Genomic DNA, 20699 nt, shown 5'->3' with positions numbered 1-20699 from the left:
ACTGCAAAAAGTAAAACCAATCATGTAACACACTTACTTCATACCAATCCTCACGTACGGTTTAGAGACGCGTACCCTACTAAACAAAGACTTCAGTAGAATCCAAGCAACTGAAATGAGATTCATTAGAACCATGAACCAAACTACCAAAAAAGACAAGATCAGAAATGAAGCGAATAGGAAAGTAGCTGGTATTGAGGTTCCTATTACCAGTGTCATAAAGAAATGCAGACTTCAGTGGTATGGGCACATAATGAGAATGAACAGAAAATATTTTGACCTTAATCTTGTAGGAAGAAGACCACAGGGAAGACCAAGAGACTGTAAGATCAGATGTGGAGGAGAGAGGATACACATGGGAGGATGTACTGGAACAGAAGATGTATGAAGACAGAAGGAGATGGCGAGTGCTTGTACACCACACCCGGGAAACTGGAGTTTCGAAATGATGATGATGATGATGATGTGTTAAGGGTATTCAGAATATTGTTGCTATTGTTATGTATATAGTCAATAATTACGTACGTGTCGTCCATGTAACGTAACCATAAGTGTAAACCTTTGATCCTTCCAATGATCTTCATATATTCTAGACTAGCAAGATACCCGTGCTTCGCAACGGTATTATACTGAAATTTATAATTGAATGCTTATTGTTTTACATATATAATCCGCCAAAATTCGCGATCTGACTCGTTTCCTTCGAGAATCTGCCAAAATTCATGATCTGACTCATTTTCTAATAGATTATGGCAAGTTTCCTCCCATTTTTCAATCTTTCTTTCCAGCAATCGATTTCATACTTCCCGGGCTAGGTCCAGGTATTCCACCCGGTCAGTTAGGTCCCTAAATCTTTGCCATCTTTTCCTATAAGCATTTTTAATATGGATCAAATCCTTCAGGAGATCCGGCGTGGTGTCGTCTTCGGTGCCTTGGCGGACTGCATTCTTAGACATTACCCGTCCAGGACCCGTTTCCAGCGCGGTCCGCACATTTGACGACGGTCCAGAACATTATTATTGTTGTTGTTATTATTATTATTATTATTATTATTATTATTATTATTATTATTATTATTATTAGATGTTCTGGACCCCACATCAAGATACAAGACCGCTACTTGGCGGTAAATTACATGCTGCCATTGTCATGTGACCAGCACCATTGTCGCGCGTAGGCAAGTGTGCGGGATTACTGGCGATACCAATGAGATACTTCCGTGTATTACTGACCTTGTTATAGAGGTGAACAATTTGACGGTCAATCTCATTCCTATCGTTTATTTCAAATGTGTTTAAATTTTTATTTATATTTATATTTATTTAACTACTGTAATCTAAGAACGTTCTCCGAAGGAAAAAATGGCTGATGAAAATGAACCCAGGAAAGATTAAAAATGATCGGTTTATGATCAGAATAAGTACATCAAAAATCTACAGCCTGTTTCCAGTCATTCGATGGGGTCAGGAATGCAATGAATAAAGCCCCATCTAGTGGCACAATATGAATTTTGCCGGCTGCCGAAGCACACCTCTGGGGCAATGATCGATGAATGACAAATGAAATGAAATACTGGACGGTGTTGCTGGAATGAATGATGACAGGGAAAACCGGAGCATCCGGAGAAAAAGCTGTCCCACCTCCATTTTGTTCAGCACGAATGTCACATGGAGTGACTGGGATTTGAACCACGGAGAGAGGTCGGCGCGCTGCCGCCTGAGCAACAAAGGCTCCTTATAAGTACATTATGAACAATAAAATCAATTGATCTCACCTCCTTTTACACCCCACTGCCGTTAAGTTTATTTACCCCCCCCCCCCCCCAAACAAAAATTTAAAAGAAGGTGTGTTTCTTTATGTTTAAAGGAGATTCCAAACTCCAATGTTCACGTCTATTACCTTCAGTTTTGAGGTATAAGTATCCCCATTAATATAATTCACCTTTTTCACTTCCTTTCACACTCCCCCCCCCCCCAAGTGAATTTTCCAGCAAAAAATACTTGTTTCTTTAATAGTAAAGGATCTTCTAAATACCAATTATCATGACTCTAACTTCTTCAGTTTTTGATTTATGTGTCCTCATGAAAGGAATTCAACTCCTTTTCACTCCCCCCCCCCCCCCCAAGATGGTTTCCTCCACAAAACACACTCTTCTTTGTTTTCAAAGGCGATCAAAATACCAATTTTCACGTCTGTAACAACTTTAGTTTTTATTAGATGTATGTATTCTCATACATTTAAGTCAATTAATTTTTCAATTCTTTCATTCCCCCCCCCCCTTCTTAGATTTTCCGAGAATACGTGTTTCTTTACTTTTAAAGCAGATTCCAAATATCAAATTTCACGTCTGTAACGTCGTCATTTTTTAGATATCAGTAGCCTAATTAAAAGAATTCAACACCATTTTCAGTAACTTTTACACCCCCAAGTGGTATTTCCGAAAATTAAAAACACACGTTTCTTTATTTTTAATAGAGATAAAAAAAATACCATTTTTTCACTTCTGTAACATTTTTAAAGGAGATCCCAAACACAAATTTTCAGGTCTGTAATATCTTCAGGTTCTGAAATATAAGTAGCCACATTAAAGGCATTCAACCCCTTTTTCAACCTTTTCCACCCTTCCTATTCGGATTTTCCAAAAACAAAAAAATATATGTTTCTTTATATTTAAAGGAGATTCTATATACACCAATTTTTACATCTATAAACTTTAACAGTTTTGAGATATAGATACACTCATTTTAAAAATCCACCCCCTTTTCACCCCCGCCCCCCCACCATTAATTGGATTTTCCAACAACAACAAAATATGTGTTTCTTTATTTTTAAAGGAGATCCCCAACACCAATTTTCAGGTCTGTAATATCTTCAGTTTCTGAGATATAAGTTTTCTCTTTGAAGGCATTCAACCCCTTTTTTCACCCCTCCTATTGGGATTTTCCGAAAACAAAAAAATACGTGTTTATTTTTAATGAAGATTCTAAATACCAATTTTTACATCTGTAAACTTTAAAAGTTTTGTGATATAGATGCCCTCATTTTAAAAATTCACCCCCCCCCCCTTTTCACCCTCCCATTAATTGGATTTTCCACAAACAAAAAAAACACGTGTTCCTTTATTTTTAAAAGCGATCAAAAGTACCAATTTACAGGTCTTTAATATCTTCAGTTTCTGAGATATAAATACCGGTAGCCTGATTAAAGGCATTCAACCCCTTTTTCACCCTTTTTCACCCCTCCTATTGGGATTTACTGAAAACAAAAAAATAAGTGTTTCCTTATTTTTAAAGAAGATTCTAAATACCAATTTTCCCATCTGTAAACTTTTAAAGTTTTAAGATATAGATACACTCATTTTAAAATTTCACCCCCCTTTTCACCCCCTTGGCGACGGTATATCCGAAAATACTCTCGTAGCGAGCACCTACATCTTAATATGAATATATCCCCAAAATTTAATTTCTTTATGTCCAGTAGTTTTGGCTCGGCGATGATGAATCAGTCAGAGTCAGGACAAGTTCTTTTTTATATAGATGATCCAGATATATTCCTGCTAAAATGCCTGGGGCTGGGGCTCCTATAGGAAGGCCCTTTTCCGAATGAATCTTGGAATTAAAGGAAAAGTAATTGTGATCTGCCTCAAATTTAAGAATATTTATGAAGTCTTTGATTTCTGGCATATGTGTATGTTTAGTCCTCAGCCCGAAGGCTGGTTGGATCCCCAACATCTCTGCCGCCATCAGCTGTCATAGATGGCCTAGGAATCACTGAAGAGGCGTACTAGGGAAATGAGGAGTGAGGTAGTTTCCCGTTGCTTTCCTCACCGAGCCAAAAGTTGCTATTACATATCAGTCTGCCAAGCCCACTGAAATGCATGCAACAACCAACCCTATGAGCAATATTTTCACACCATTCATAGCAGGGACTGGCTGCAGAAGGAATGGCATTACTAGCATCACTCATACCTCAGTCACTTTCATTTTGTCAAAGCCAAGGATAAAGCTGAGACATATCAATGAAAGTAACAAGATTGCTCTAGCCCATACCAGAAGACATAGTGCACTGTAAACACTAGGTCCCGCCAGCAAAGGCATGAGCTTCATATCCATATTGATGATTCACACAAATGCAAAGAGGAGAAGAGTTCCACCTAATCAATACTTGTTTATTATTATTATTATTATTATTAAAAATACAGGACCGGTTTTGACCCTAGCGGGTCCTGTATTTTTAATAATAATAATAATAATAATAATAATAATAATAATAATAATAATAATAATAATAATAATAAGAAGAAGAAGAAGAAGAAGAAGAAGAAACAAGTATTGATTAGGTGGAATTCTTCTCCTCTTTGCATTTCTGGCATATGACTCGCTTATGTTCCAATAAATTCTTTTTTTATAATTGTTACTGTCTTGTCTGTCGGGATATTAGTATACACGTCTTTTATGATGAAAGAGCATGTTGTATGGAAAGAATTTAATTTAAATTCCTGGACACTTTACAAAAATCTATCAAATTCTTGATAGGAGTTTTGTTGTAAACCACATAATTGTGAGTTAGAAAATTATGTATGAATTGGGAAGTTTTATATGTTGGACTATTCCAAAAATTTATGATGGGTCTGATCGGTATGTCTTTTTTGTGCAATTTAGGTAAGTTTCTATGTATCATGATCATTAAGGATAAAGGACGCATTCTTGAGTAGTCCCATTAACTTTTTCTGTATATGTATAGTAGGGTCTTTGGTCACAATACTAAACGCTTCTGTTTTCTCAAAGTAATCAGTCTTATCTAATATCACTACGGTTCCTCCCTTGTCTGCCTATATCGCCTTGTTTAATTTTTAATTGGAGATCTTTATTTACTTTGGTATTGCCCTGAGATGTCATCAGACTGTTAATTAGAGTAGGAATTTTCTTTTTAACTTCATAACATAAATCATTTTGAACTTATTCTGGAAGAGTCTGAATGGGTGTTTCTGTTTCTGCTTGTGTTGTGATAACATTTTTTTTCCCCCCCTATTTGTACTTGACCACTTGAAATTCAGACCTTGACCTAGTACTTAAGTTTCTTCCTCTGTAAAAATGGTTTTAGGGAGGTTTTTTATGGGGGTGGGGGCTCATCGTGAACTAAGGTTGAACTGGACCACGGCATCATTTTTTTCTTTTTTCTTTGAAACGTTATTTCTTAGACCTTCTAAATTTTTATTGAGAGCCTTCTGTTTCTTAATGTTGATGTGCCCGTACTTCACTACGGAATGAGCAGGCCGCAGACAGCCGTGAACATCCCTCTGCTGTATACCGTTAAGTTTGCACACTACTCATTCCAATCAGCACCTCGGAGTAGGAATTGAATAGCTGGGATACTATGATGAACCAGTGTGTTGCCTACCAGCAGTATCCAAAATGTATGAACCAGAAGAATGACATGCTAAAAAAGAAAGTTACGTAACTCCCCAGCTATTTCCCGCTAATATCGGGATGCAGCAGTAGTCTGAGATAAGTGGCAGCACATCACAACAAACAATGGCCAACGTAATGTTACTGTTGATATTGTAGGCCTTCACATTTAGTTTTCTTCTGACTCTTCTTTCTTTCATGACTTCCTCTTGTCTTATTCTTCAAGCGATCGTTCCTTTCCGATTTTTCTCATTTTTACTATAATCTCCACAATTCATTAATTCCGTTATCATCGTCAGTAAGGTAAACTTGTATTAAGACATAAATGATCAGAAATTGTATTCTCTATGACTTTTCTTATCTAGTACTTTTTGATAGGGCCAATGATATAGGTATTTAAAATTAAAATTTTAGGTCCCTTCCCCTAAACTACTATTTTATGCAGTGTGTATAAAATTATTTATAGCCTAGACTATAGCGCCTCATTCCCCTACTTAACATACCGATTTTCATTAAATTCTGTTCACCCATTTTTTTTTGTGGTTAGGCATTGATATGGACTTCACAACAAAAATCAATATTCATGAATTTCTCAGTTATCATAGCCGGTACAGTAAAAATGTATAAGGCATAAATAATCGGAAATTTTATTCTATATATACTTTGGAAAGAATCCCATTCCCATGGTAGTGAGAATGTACGGGCAGATGGATTCCCTAGGTACATTTTACGATTAAGGAATTGCTTCTTCCTATACATAAACTTTATCTCCCCCACCCCTTCCACGTTTTCAACGGTTCAACCTTTAATTTTTTAATATGTTAGAGATTGTTTTAAGATTCACATGGAATAATATGTCTCTGTACTTTTCTGAATTTCTACCTAAACCAAAAAAGTGTAGCTAATGATGATTAGTCAATCTAAACAAAACATCTACTACTTGGAAATCAAACTTGCCAAAGGCAGAATAAAAAGTATCGATTAGGTGGAACAATTCCTCTGCTCATTTTACTGAAGTGTATGCTTGCTGCTTTCATTAAAAATTATTATTCTTGCATCTGTAAAAAAGTTATTTCTAATGCACTGCTTGCACATCTTTACAGTAGTATATCTTTGTTTCGTTTCTGCTTTTCCACCTGAAGTGATGTGTAATTTTGAAGCATTAATTTTTTTCTGGATTCCATTGCCACAAATATAACTTGAGAGACCCTGGAAAAGAAAAATTATTAATATCTATGACTGCAATTTAACAGCAAATGATTTTTAAAAAAGACATCATAGACCAAATGTCTCAATATTGGCTACATACTGAGTGGCCAAAAGTCGTGTGAAGACACTTAATGTAATGTTAATAGTGAGCTGCTCCTCCGCGAGCCCTCAAAATGGCAGCAATATGGAAAGGCATCGAATCTACAAGGGGTTGGAATCGTTCTTGAGGGATCTGGACCCACATATCCTCCATTGCTACCCACAATTGGTCTTGTGTAGTTGGTGAGGGGTTCGTGGAGCATACAACAGCATCGAAAGCATCCCATAAATGCTCGAATGGATTAAGATCGGAAGATCTGGAGGGCCAATCCATGGTTGTAACTTCACTGGAGTGCTCCTCTAACCACCTGCATGCCACTACAGAGCGGTGATATGGCATACTGTCCTGTTCAAACATGGCATCTCCATGAGGGTACTCTAGGGCCAGAAAGGGATGCAGATGGTCTGAATGAGCGTCCACATAACATGCACCTGTCAGAGCTCCCTGCAGCCAGACAATGGGGCCTAATTGCAACCATGAGAACGCCGTCCAGACCAGAACTGAGCCACCTCCCACCTGGACACAACCTTAATGATACGTAGGATCCATAGCTTAATGGGCATATGCCACTCTCTCATGCGCCCATCAGCTCGATACAACTGGAACCGGGATTCATCGGACCATACCACACGCCGCCACTATACCATGGTCCACTGCCGATATTCACAGGCCCGTGCACGTCGTTGAGTTCTCTGTCAATAAATTCAATTCAATTCAAACAAAGGGACACGAGTTGGTCGTCGGCTGGTGAAGCCTATGCGGTGCGGTTGCCTCCTTAGAGTCCTGGTAGAAATGTGTTTCTGACTCCCAACATTCAACTGGGTGGTGATCTGACTCACAGTAGACCGCCGAGCGTCCAGTGGGGTTCTGCGCAGGTGCCGTGATGTCCGTTTTTACAAACACCCATGCGCAGAGCATCATCCCACGTTCCAAGTCGGTTAACTCGCGACGTGTTGCCATCTTCACGACACGGGTGTCTGTGACAGACTGCTCAGCTACGTCGCAGCTAGCCACAACGCTCAGGGGTCATACATGCACATTTTCTAATGGGACACCCCTTCCCGTGACCCTTGGCTCCTCGGTGTATATGCTGGTGTAGACCAAATTACTGCAAGCTATAGCACACTATCACAGAATAGAGAAAAGTCCACCTATTCAATACCATTAGTATAGGTGGACCTTTCTCTACCGTTTGATGGTGATCAATTGTCAATACGTCCATAATGAAATTCATAACTTATGGGCTATAGCACACGTAAGTAGACATCTTCGTATATAGATGTTTATGACTGTAGACAAAGTAACTGCAAGCATCAGAAGGTACCTTGCTGACCTATGCAAATTCTTCAAAGCTGCTTTATCCCAGATGTCCCACTATATTTTATCATTCCAGGTCTATTTTCATCTATTCCTGTTGCTTTATTCTAATGTAACTTATTTACAACTCTCTGCGCTTCCTTGAACATAATATCACTGTCATAATTGTTTTCCTGCTTGTCAACAGCACTGTTTGGGACTTTTAACAGAAAATATTTTCTTTTACTTTACAATGAGAAGATTTTCAAATTATTCCCCTCCCTCAGGGATTTGCAGAATGAATAATTCTCTTTGATGCCTGCAAACAGTGAAAGACTTAAATAATAGAGTCAGATATTATTAGAAAGTGCACAACCTACCTTTGAAATGGAAGCTGTATCATATCTCGGTCGGTCATGATCCGTAGCAAGTACTCGTGCACTTGGTCTGTACTCTGTGGACCACCCATATTCAGCATCATAATGCCTGTCTTAGGCTTCTTGGAGTCTTGACTTGTGGACGGAGACGACAGATGTCTGCTCCAAGTAACACCACACAGTTTAACATGATTGTTACCTGCAAATGAAGAATACAAGTGTCAATGGCAGAGTTGTGAGCATACTCGGCAGCAATATGCCAGTTCTGTTGCCCAGCTCAATGATGTGATATTTTCAAGCTTTCCATCTCAGAAGATTATCTCTCTCTTTGAAATTTTGTTTACAAGTTTCTTTACCGATACAGATAGGTCTTACGGTGGTGATGGGGTAAAAAACGTTGGGAGTGGGAAGGAAGCAGCCATGGCTTTAATTAAGGCACAGCTCCAGCATTTTCGGTGGTTTGAAAATGGGAGACAATGGTAAACCGACAGTGGGGTTCAAATGCACTATCTCCTGAATGAAAGGTCACACCTGTGACTGCACAGCCAAGTGTCTCACAGTGCTCTCTAAACATAGAAATGTTCTAGTTGTGAGTGTAATTTTGGACAAACAACTCATAAAGATGTTGCCACTGATGCTTTCACAGCCTGTACTTATAGACATGATACTGTACAGTATCAATTCATAAAGATACAGTAAATACAGTATGCGGCAAAACAAACGACACTCCTATGTTGTTACAGTAAGTGTTAAGCCGCACATTGTTCATAACATTTCTAAAGCTTTTTTAACATATTAATGAAAAAAGGACCAAGAATGATGTTATATTCTCATGTAATTCGGAAATATTTGTAGGTGGATCACCTGTCTTGGAAACTGACTCTTTTAACCCGCCGCACATGCAGGAAGGGTATGGGAATGGAGTTGATCTACAAAGTGTTGTTGCAGAAGGGTAAGTGACATGGGCTGCAGCACCGCCTTATTGCAGAGGTAACTTTCTGGCGTTTCAAAAACGGTGCAAATCCCGCATGAATGACCTAATAATGGGTTCTCTATTGTAGACTACAGCTGACATTGTTCTGTTAATTCTTGCCTTCTATTAAATCACTCCTCGTACTGTTCTTTAACGTGAAGCAAACTCGGCCCATTTTGACAATCCACTCTGCATGACTGGACAATTACTACCTTCTCCTCTGTCGAGAGAAACGTGACTGCAAAAATCAACACAATACGTGATCTGTTGTGTGGAAAGGGACCTAAACTTCTATTTTTCATTTTAGAGATTTTTGTGGTTCTACAAATATCACAAGATACTGAGTATTTAAATAGAGTATTCGTTCTTCTTGGTGCAATACTTCAGAAGATATTAATTAACGACTGTTGCTATTAATAAATCATGAAATAGTGCGTTTGAACCCCAATGTCGGCAGCCCTGAAGACGGTTTACCATGGTATCCCATTTTCACACCAGGCAAATGCTGGGGCTGCACCTTCATTAAAGCCACTGCTTTCCCACTCCTAGGCCTTTCGTATCCCATGGTCGCCATAAGACCCATCTGTGTCAGTGCAACGTAAAGCAAATTGTAAAAAAAAAAATTACAAATGCAATTTTTACACCACAGGCACTTTTGTTCAGCTCTCCATTGCCAACTTTCGGTCCTTCTTCTATACGACAGGTCACGTAAGTCAAGCTACTACTACTTTCAGTCTTATGACCACATGGGATTACTTTAGTTAGTCCATTATCTAAATCTCTTTGAAGGGACTGTTTGGGCCTTGCTGTCTTCCCAGTAGCTTTTCATGTATTTTGATCTTCTTGCCCTTTCTGGTGGTTAAAATATTTGTGTTGTGAGTTTCATTCTTTTGAGTGTGAAGCAGTTCTTTGCGTTCACTGAAAACTGAAATTTTACCTTATCTCTAGTGTCGTCTGGTGCAAGGCCAATATCCTTGAGTTCTTCTCATATTTCTCTGATACATTTGCATTCTGTTGTGGTATTCTTCCAGTCGAGATTATACTGTAGCAGTTGGTTCAGAAGTCTTGAATTCTGAATCATCATTATATGTCGTTTACACAGTAATTAGTTCCGTCTCTTTGGTCCACCACTGTTCGTCTTTCTGATATTTTTCCTTGATGCAGTTTCTTCCGATTCTTCTTTCAATCTTCTGGAGTCTATCGGTCTTTGATTGCTTTACAGGGTGACCTAAAAGTTCTTTAACATTTGACGAGGCAATACTTCACGGAATATTGGAGGTACCGTGGTAATAATTGACACTATGATTGGCTTGACATGGGGTTTTATTAACACCAAAATAAAGTACACAAAGTGACCAACACATGGCACTTCATACGATACACAAGCAATAATTAGCCTATCGAGCTCGATCGCGGCAGCCGCTTAGGTGCGGCTAGTATCCAGTATTCGGAGACAGTGGGTTTGAACCCCACTGTCGGCAGTCCTAAAAATGATTTTCCGTGGTTTCCCATTTTCATACCAGGCAAATGCTGGGACTGTACCTCAATTAAGGCCACAGCTGCTTCTTTCCCACTCCTAGCCCTTTCCTATCCTATAGTCGTCATAAGACCCACCTGTGTCGGTGCGACATAAAGCCAATTGTAAAAAGGAAAAAAAACCCACAATAATTAGCATAACAATCGAGGTTTAGCAAAGAAATGTTCTTTATAACATATGCTCAACATCTACTCCAGTAAATGTACCTTTGAAATTAAAAATCAGCCTTGTCAATACCGTACTAATTATACGTTATCACCTCATACACCGTACATGTTTCGAGGACCTTACTATCCTCTTCTTCAGCAGCTTTTTCACACTCCCAATTATCTCTTGGACCTCTTTACTTATTATTACACATCAAACACCAAAGTTCTAAACATCTCTTAACAGAAATCTAATATGTTCTGTAATTACAATAAAATATATCATAAACGTCATAAAAGAACACTAAAATTACACTATTCTATTTACAAGCTTCTTAAAATGTCATCCTTGTTTATTACCTAAAGATATAATCAATTTATTAAATTAGCGTCTCTTAAAATTTTTACTGAAATCTTCCAATTCAAAGATCACGTCGTTTAAAAGTTGCTGGTCCTCGAAAATCCCTAGAGTTATCCATTCATGGAAAACAGCATATTAATTTAGACTGGAGTGAAGAGCTACAAGTCTAGGGACAATATTGTGAACAGAACTGCACATTTGATGTTGCCCAAAATTGCAGAAATGGGCATTTTTTTGAAAATTTAAATCCCCTCCCCAATAGGTTGTCCTTTGATTATGAAAAACTGGCCATAAAATATTCAATAAAATTTGGGACAATCTAAATAGCAATATTGGAAATTTTCCTACAATAAAACTATTTTATATAATATTATGACTGCAGTCTACTTTGTACCTGCCTGGATGTTTATCACCTAAAAATGTTAGAAATATGACAATAAATAGGACTTAAAAGATTTTTGGTCACATTTTAAAAAAAATTTTCAATGTTTAAATTAACATTATATTGAAAATATACTTTTCTTAATCGTCTTAGGGTGGGCGTCCCTCTTTGCAAGACCAACATGCAAAAATGGGGCATACTTCCAGCTGATGGAGACGCATCCTGGGAGTGTGGTGTAACACAATATCCGAACCACGTGCTCATCTGTCCTCTACTAGAACAATCCTGCACTACACAGGACCTGATCGAGGCGAGGTCATCGGAGTTGCTACATTTTAGTAATGCTGACCGGACATGGAATGATGATGATGATGAATATACTTTTAAAATCTAGAACATTCAATAATAAATAATTAATAATATTAATTTTATTATTATGTTTTGAATTTATTTAATTACTCAATCCAGAGGTAACTCTCCACTCTGCACAGAATGAAATAAATGTCACATTTTGATGGGCGATCAAAAAGTAGTAAATATATTTTAATGTTTTCAAATAGGAATAATCTTCTACTTTTACGCAACATTGACTTGTAAAGGGAAAAAGACCGCTCAACATCGCAGAATGTTACTGGACCATATTTGAAACACGTCAGACCATTAGAGTTCAACTGAGGTTCACTATTTTGCCGCTTTATACCCATCTGTCTCTTTCTATACAGCTTACCCTCCTAACTGTCATAATTGTAACAAATTACAGACAACAATTAGGAAATGTGAAAAATCCATCTTTGAGACGACTGCAAGCAGGTATACGAAAATGAAATAGAAAGATAAAAATATGACAAAAAATACGAAAATTCATGGGGAAATATGACCATAATATAAAAAATTACTGGAAAATGGCAAAAAACGTTGAAAGAGATAAAGTATGACTATAAATGAAACTTGAAAACTGCATAATTTTAGTCACCGTAGATAAAATCATGTTTAACTTGTATTTTCCACGGAAATAATATAGAGAAAAAAATATGACATCTCAAACATCTGGGCCCTAGTAGTAGCTGTACATATCACATGAGTAGTTTCCAAGTTTACCATTCTGACTGCTTGGAGTGAGTTTGAAGCGTTAAAAACATTGCACAGAATAAAGTGTGATAAAAAATTCACCATGAAGTATAACCAACAACTAATAACGATCTGCAATGTTCATTCATTGCACATATAATTTTTGTCAACCTATAATTAGCATTTCTGTCCAAAATATGAAGGCAAAAATAATGATTTTTCCGCTACTTTACTGTGGTCATCACAGACATCTGCCCTTAAGGGGATACATTATTATACATTCTGGGACACTTTTCTTTACATTGGACTATGTCACCCTTTCTTTTAAAACCATACTGGAGACATATGGGGATTCCTTTTGAATTTTTGTACTTTATTGAGTCCAAGGAAAAAAGAGAAAGAAATGTACATAGGAATGCTGTATTAGCTGTGAATCTTCTGTACAGGGCTCTTTCCAAACCTTACATAATGGTCGTCTTGTGTACTAATTAGAGCACAGTCTAAAAATTCTAGTTGCCCAAGAATGTTGTTTACTCAGAAGTTACAGAGGGATTTTCCAACCCAGCTTGCATTATTCTACTATAACTCAGATTGGTGGTGGTGGTGATTTATGCTTTAAGAAGAAGTACAACTAGGCAACTATCCTCTATATAACACTAATCAGAGAGAAAAAATGGAAGAGATCCGATATATTGAAAAATGAAGGTATCAGCCAAAGAATGACATGGGCCACGAAGGGTGCGAAAATTAAAGACTCCCTGGGCCTCAAGTGTTCTAATACCATCAGGGTTGGAAAAAAACAAGCGCTGACCAAGGGACGTGGGGCAGGATAGATGAAAGTGAGGAGCCTGGCACAAGTAAGTGGAAGCAATGCCAGGACTCAGCTGAGGGCCCTGTGGTTGCCAACCCACACTCCCAAACAGTACAGATTTCAAAGTCCAGACTGGAATGCGTTAAATGGTGTCTCTTAAGGAGAAGAAGAAGAATAAGATTTTTTTTTGCTAGTTGCTTTACATCACACCGACACAGAGAGGTCTTATGGCGTTACTGGGATAGGGAAGGAAGTGGCCGTGGCCTTAATTAAGCTACAGCCTCAGCATTTGCCTGGTGTGAAAATGGGAAACAATGGAAAACCATCTTCAGGGCTGCCGACAGTGGGATTCAAACCCATTATCTCCCGGATCAAGCTCACAGCCGCGCGCCCCTGACCGTACGGCCAACTCACCCGGTAGAATAAGAATAAGACTAAAATCCGCCCCTTTTGAACATTTATCCTCCCAATACCCCTGTATGGACCCAAGACATGGACACTCCTCAAAGATGATCTCGGCAAGCTCGAGGTACTGCAAATGCGGTGGCTAGAGTGCACAAACATGTTCACAGTAAAATCATTCACAAAAGGTGCAACCACAAAGCACGCATTGAAGGCAGCAATTGCAATGGCTTTGTTATGTTTGTTGAATGAAGACAAACTCTTCTGGCAACGACGACCAACTCTATGGAATTACAACTAGACAACCATCTCCTATTAACACTAATCAGTAATAGAACAAGAGTTCTAATGCCTGAAAGATCATGGTATCGGCTAAAGAAAAGGAAGCACAAAGGGGAGCGTGGAAATTAGAGACTCCCTAGCCCTCGCAAACCTCATACCTTGGGTCGGAAGAAAACAAGAGGTGACCAAGGGAGGTCGGATAGGAAGGATGAAACTGAGGAGACTGGCACAAGTAAGTGGAAGCAATGACAGGCTCAGTCAAGGGACGCATGGTTGCCAAACCACTCACTCAAGTTGAAAGCCCGAGAAATCTTTCCTAGTCACCTTGTATGAGAGACTACTGCAATCTCACTGACAAGGCGGAGTTTGACTTAGGACGTAGCAATTTTCATGTAAAGATCACTACCACTGTTTTTGACTGATTTTCTCCCAAAGTGTCATGGTCAATTCTCTTACAGTAAGATTATCAAACATCTAGATTTCATCAGACAATCCCCAGTGTTTCCCAGCACTGTCATTTATTAATTGTCTTCAGTGGTGGTGATTGTTGTTTTAAGAGGAAGTACAACTAGGCAACCATCCTCTATATATCACTAATCAGAGGGAAAAATGGAAGGAATCCGACACTTCGAAAAATGAAGATATCGGCCAAAGGAAGACAAGGGCCACGAAGGGTGAGAAAACGAAAGACTCCCTAGCCCTCGCAAAAAACTAATAGCGACTGGGTCGGAAAAGAACAAAAGTTGACCAAGGGAGGTCGGACAGGATAGATTTAAGTGCGGAGCCTGGCACAAGTAAGTGGAAGCAATGCCAGGGCTCAGCTTAGGGCCCCGTGGTCACCAACCCACGCTCCAAAGTTCAGAGCCCCTGAGGCCCCTTTTAGTCGCCTCTTACGACAGGCAGGGGATACCGTGGGTGTTATTCTACCGCCCCCACCCACAGGGGGATAATTGTCCTCAGAATACCAACAATTATTTCAACATTTTCCTGCCTATTTTACAAGTTTAAATTTTTAACAACACAGACTCCAACCAAGGAAAATTACTTTTTCCTGGACTTCTTTCTAATGCATAAAATACAACACTTAGATCTCCTGTATGAGGAGAAAAATCTTGATTATGGTATTTTATTTAATAATAAATTTTCATTCTGATATATGAATCAACTGCCTGCTGTCATTTCTTGATGGATACAGTACTTTTGCATCTATCTCTTGGCAAAGGCCAGAGTAAACTGTAGCTTCCACCGAAGTCCCAGTCAACATCCATGGCTGTGACAATATGGAAGTTGCTGGGGTATGGACAGTGCTGAGTAATGACATTCAGAGCATGACTAGTGCATCTGAGTGTTATGAAAGGTGCTGCTCATAGGGTCAGTCATGCTGCAATAGTACTTTCTGACCCAGTGAGGAAAGCAATGGCAAACTACCTCACTCCTCATATTGCCTAGTACGCCTCATTTTGGTGCTGCCATTGGGTTTGGGGGTTTCCTTATAACCGCATAACCGTTAGGTGGTGCTATTTGAGGATCCAACCAGCCTCTGGGCTGATGACCTAACAGACAGACAGACAGACAGGCATATGAATCAAAACGTTTGCAATAAGTGCCCAAATAATATCACCGTTTCATGAGAAAATGTCGAAATGCAGCAATGTGAATTTAATGGATAGACAACAGGTCACTGATCCATCCAGATTCACATTAATGGTACAAAACAAAGATCAAAGAAAAAAAAAACCTCTTCCTACATGATTTTAATCGAATATGAGCAGGGAAGAATGTTGCAATGTAGGTCAATGAACTTAAGTTTCCTTTAATTCGTTCATGTCCTGTCTGAATTTTCCGTAGGTAGTAACTTAAAAGGTAATGACACAGCAGTATGTTATTACATAATTAACAGCGATTTGCTTGAGACTTGAGAACATTCAGTACCTTCACTGATGAATGAGCATATTTTTCACTCGCGTAGTAATGTAATTCCTTAAGAAGTTATGTTAGCGTGCCCAACTTACCTACATTACGTGCCAATTCACGAATACAGTTCATATTTAACATGACAGTCACTAATTTAGCGTAGCTTGAGAATTCGTCGTAAAATAAGGTTAAGTTTACCCTAAGGTTAGAATAGCTCCTTCGGAATGTGCTGTAGTAGTTTATCGGCAATTTAAACCAGGAAATTGAAATTGGCGCTTGGTCGCCTTCGTTTGTTTACTCAGTCAGCTGATTCTGATTGTGAGGAAATGTTTCAATAAAAGTTGCAATTAGTGTATATCATCGTCGGGGAGATCTTTGATTTACTGTATTTTGTAAGATCAACAAATATTGTTCATGAAGGTTTTTATATCGAACATTTCCTTCTCACAATGTTAGGCGGGGATTGTGAATGTGGCGCATAACCTCAATGTTGCAAGTGGCTTAGTAAATCTACACCGGTACTGGGCTATTCTGTACCTCCGAACATCTCTGGATTTAGAAGAATTTGATTTGTACAATGTCTTCTGACTGTGATACTGAAGAACTAGGTTCGTCAGAGCTGGGAACGAAAGATTAGTAAGTAGAGACACAATTTGTTTGTTCCTTATTGACAAAGAGATGCCAGCCATTGAACAAGAAAGCTAACTACATATTTCCGAGCTGTGTGTAACGTTCTTCAACAAATGAAGCAAAATTAGTAGCTTTTTTTCTGCTTGCTTTTATGGCACACTAGTACAATAGCAAAACAAGTATGCAATGATGGTGGGTTTAGAAAGGAAACAGCCGTGATCTTAAGTATGGGTACAAGTTTACTATCTGAATCAACAACAGAATCAGTCACTGCTGATCTGCATTTAGAGCTGTCGCCCAGGTGGTAGATTTCCTACCAGTTAATACCCTACCGGGCGAGTTGGCCGTGCGGTTAGAGGCGCGCAGCTGTGTCCTCGCATCCGGGAGATAGTGGGTTCGAACCCCACCTTAATTAAATCCATGGCCGCTTCCTTCCCACTCCTAGGCCCTTCCTATCGCATTGTCATCATAAGACCTATCTCAGTCTGTGTCGGTGCGTCGTAAATCAAATTGTAGTTATTTATCTAGTCTTTTCTAAAAGTGGCTCAGATGGCTGAAGTGCTGGCCTTCTGACCCCAACTTGGCACGTTCGATCCTGGCTCAGTCCGGTGGTATTTGAAAGTGCTCAAATACGTCAGCCTCATGTCGGTAGATTTACTGGCACGTAAAAGAACTCCTACGGGACAACATTCCGGCACTTCGGTGTCTCCATAAACTGTAAAAGTAGTTAGTGTGACGTAAAATATTATTTTTTAAAAAATGATTCGGGAGATAGTTTGTTTGAACCCCACTATTGGCAACCCTGAAGATGGTTTTCCATGGTTTCCCATTTTCCCGGCCGATTCCTTCCGACTGTTAGCCTTTTCTATAAGACCTATCAGTGTCGGTGCGACATGAAGCAAGTTGTAAAATAAAAAACTTCATTTGATTTCAAAGAAGGTGGAAATTTATTGAACATCTCCCTTGGTAAATTATTCCAGTTCCTAATTCTTATAAACAAATCTTCTTCTTCTTTAGCATTTGTGCGACATACTAGCAGGGCCCGCTTCTTTGGCTCTCTGTCACCACTGTACATGATTGTATGCCAGATCAGGATGAAGGCATACAATTTTTAGATTTCCATGCATGGTGTCCAGCCACCGTTGTCTCGGTCATCCTACTGACCTTTTCCCATCAATCAGCAAATTCTTTGCAGCTGTTGCTTCAGCAACTCAAAGTACATGCCCATATCAGAGTAGGCAACTTTCACTCATCTTTTCAGTGATTGGTGGCACTCCATATTGCATGCGAACTTCATTGTTGCCACCGTGATCCTGAAGTGTCAAGCCAGATGTCCAGATTCCCATAAACAAATATTTGCCCCGATTTTTCCTCTTGAATTCTAAATTTATCTTCACATTATGATCTTTTCTACTTTCAAAGCATAATGCAAGCTTATTTGTCAGCTAATGTCATTCCATGCCATCTCTCCACTGACAGCTCAGAACATACCACTGAAGATTCTATTTCTCAGAAAGATGAATAATATACGTGAATGTTTCAAGAGACGATGGTGGTTATTATTGTTTAAAGAGGAAGTACAAGTAGGCAACCATCCTCTATATAACACTAAGCAGAGAGAGGGATCCAACATTTCGAAAAATGAAGGTATCAGCCAAAGGAAGACAAGTGCCATGAAGGGCGTGAAAGTGAAAGACTCCCTTGGCCTCGAGGCTCTAATATCATCGAGGTCAGGAAAGAAAAAGAGTTGATCAAGGGAGGTTGGATAGTGTAGAAGGGCCTTATGGCCGCCAACCCATGCTCCCAAGATGAGAGCCCCTGGAGCCCCTTTTAATTGCCTCTTACTACAGGCAGGGTATGCCGTGGGTGTTATTTTACTGCCCCCACCCACAAAGGGATTTTAAGAGACATGGTATGAGAAGAAAAAACCTGTGATTGGTAGGCAAATAACATAAGATTGTAGCTCTTATTCTTCCTGGCCTAATTCCCAGTTACCTGATTTGACACTATGTATGGATTTAGCCAATTTTTATGGCCAGATGCCCATCCTAATGCCAACCCATTGTATGTTTTAGTGGTGGTTTGTAGTGTGATGTGTTGTCTGAATATGGCACAAACACCCAGCCACCGAACATGTTGGTTGTGTGGTTAGGGTCACGTAGCTGTGAGCTTGCATTCGAGCAATGATGGGTTCAAACACCACTATCAGCAGTCCTGAAAATTGTTTTCCTTGGTTTCCCATTTTCATACCAAGCAACTTAATTAAGGCCATGGCCACTTCCTTCTCAAACCTGGCCCACTCCTGTCCTTGCATCGTGCTGAAACACTAAAAATTTTCAATGTGTTAGTGCGACTTAAAACCCAGCAGCAAAAATAAAAATAAAAACATCCAGCCCCGAGCTAGAGAAATTAATTGGACAAAGTTAAAAACCCTGACCCAGCTGGAAATCAAATCCAGGAACCACTGAACCAAACATCACCATGCTGACGATTCTACCAAGGAGCTGGACAACATTGTAACTATTATTATTATTATTATTATTATTATTATTATTATTATTATTATTATTATTATTATTATTATTATTATAATGACATGAAAGGTATGTTCTGTTCAGGTTACGCAAAGGAGATTCCCACACTTTGCCACTGAAATCTCATCCTTGTGTTATCCCTCATGAGAGAGCACTCTGATACAGTGCCTTACCAACGCAACACTCTTCATGCCTGTTTCATACAAAAGTACTCTTACACCCAGTAAGGTCTGAATCAATCAATCACCTGCATTTAAGGTCTGTCCAGATGACAGATTCCCTATCCTTCTTTTTGTAGTCTTTTCTTAAATGATTTCAAAGAACTTGGAAATTTGTCAAACATTAACTTGGGTAAATTATTTAATTCCCCATTTCCCCCAATTTGTCCTCTTGAATTCTAACTTTATCTTCATATTTCTACTACTTTTAAAAGCTTATTCATCTGCGAATGCCATTCCATGCCACCTCTCTGTTGGCAGCTCAGAACGTACCACTTAGTCGAGCAGCTCGTCTCCTTACTCCCATATCTTCCCAGCCCAAAGTTTGCACCATTTTCCTAACACTACTTTTCTGTGGGAAATCACCAAGAACAAATATCGTAGCTTTCCTTTGCATCCCTCCCAGTTCTTGCATCAGGTAATCCTGGAACCTCTGGAACCATACTCTAAATTGGGGTCAACTTGTAGGATTCCAGCAAAATATAGGAGATATTTTAGATTCAGGAGGTATCGCTATCCAAGACTTTTTATTTTTACAGTTTGTTTTACGTCGCACCGACACAGATAGGTCTTAAGGCAACGATGGGACAGGAAAGATCTAGGAATGGGAAGAAAACGGCCGTGGCCTAAATTAAGGTACAGCCCCAGCATTTGCCTGGTATGAAAATGGGAAACCGTGGAAAACCATCTTCAGGGATGCCAACAGTGGGGTTCAAACCCACAATCCCCCGGATGCAAACTATCAGCTGCATACCCCTAACTGCACGGCCAACTCACCCGGTTCCAACATTTTTTATAGGGTAGATCATAGGAGAAAGCTCTCTCCTTTACATCCTTACTACAACACCTGTATACCATCAAAACTATATGAAGAGGTCTGTAACTTTTTTACAGCCTTGTTAATGTGCTTAAACCAATGAAGATCTTTCCTTATATTAACAATTAGGAACTTAGTAATCCCCATGACGTCTCACCCCATCAATTCGGTGACTTTTCCTCTTGGTGAAACTCATAACCTGACTTTTCATCCCAGTTACCTGTTGTCCATATT

The 20699-nt window shown here is 39.2% G+C and overlaps 2 protein-coding genes across 2 annotated transcripts in view; one reads left to right on the top strand and one right to left on the bottom strand.

Annotated features, from left to right (window-relative positions):
• FeCH (ferrochelatase, mitochondrial) overlaps positions 1-16526 on the bottom strand; it is a 74334-nt gene extending 57808 nt beyond the window's left edge. Inside the window, exons 1-2 of the mRNA XM_067156427.2 lie at positions 16365-16526; positions 8394-8589 (exon numbers count right to left, since the gene is read on the bottom strand). Coding sequence (XP_067012528.2) covers positions 8394-8589; positions 16365-16407 — 239 coding nt within the window. The 5' untranslated portion in view covers positions 16408-16526. The remainder of the gene's footprint in view (positions 1-8393; positions 8590-16364) is intronic.
• A 50-nt stretch (positions 16527-16576) lies between these two features.
• LOC136884330 (EEF1A lysine methyltransferase 2) overlaps positions 16577-20699 on the top strand; it is a 41900-nt gene continuing 37777 nt past the window's right edge. Inside the window, exon 1 of the mRNA XM_067156428.2 lies at positions 16577-16902. Coding sequence (XP_067012529.2) covers positions 16844-16902 — 59 coding nt within the window. The 5' untranslated portion in view covers positions 16577-16843. The remainder of the gene's footprint in view (positions 16903-20699) is intronic.

Source organism: Anabrus simplex, chromosome 12, assembly GCF_040414725.1.
Source record: "Anabrus simplex isolate iqAnaSimp1 chromosome 12, ASM4041472v1, whole genome shotgun sequence".
Classification (NCBI taxonomy): domain Eukaryota; kingdom Metazoa; phylum Arthropoda; class Insecta; order Orthoptera; family Tettigoniidae; genus Anabrus; species Anabrus simplex.
The sequence above is the reverse complement of the archived record's forward strand: the minus strand, read 5'-3'. Positions and strand labels throughout refer to the sequence as shown.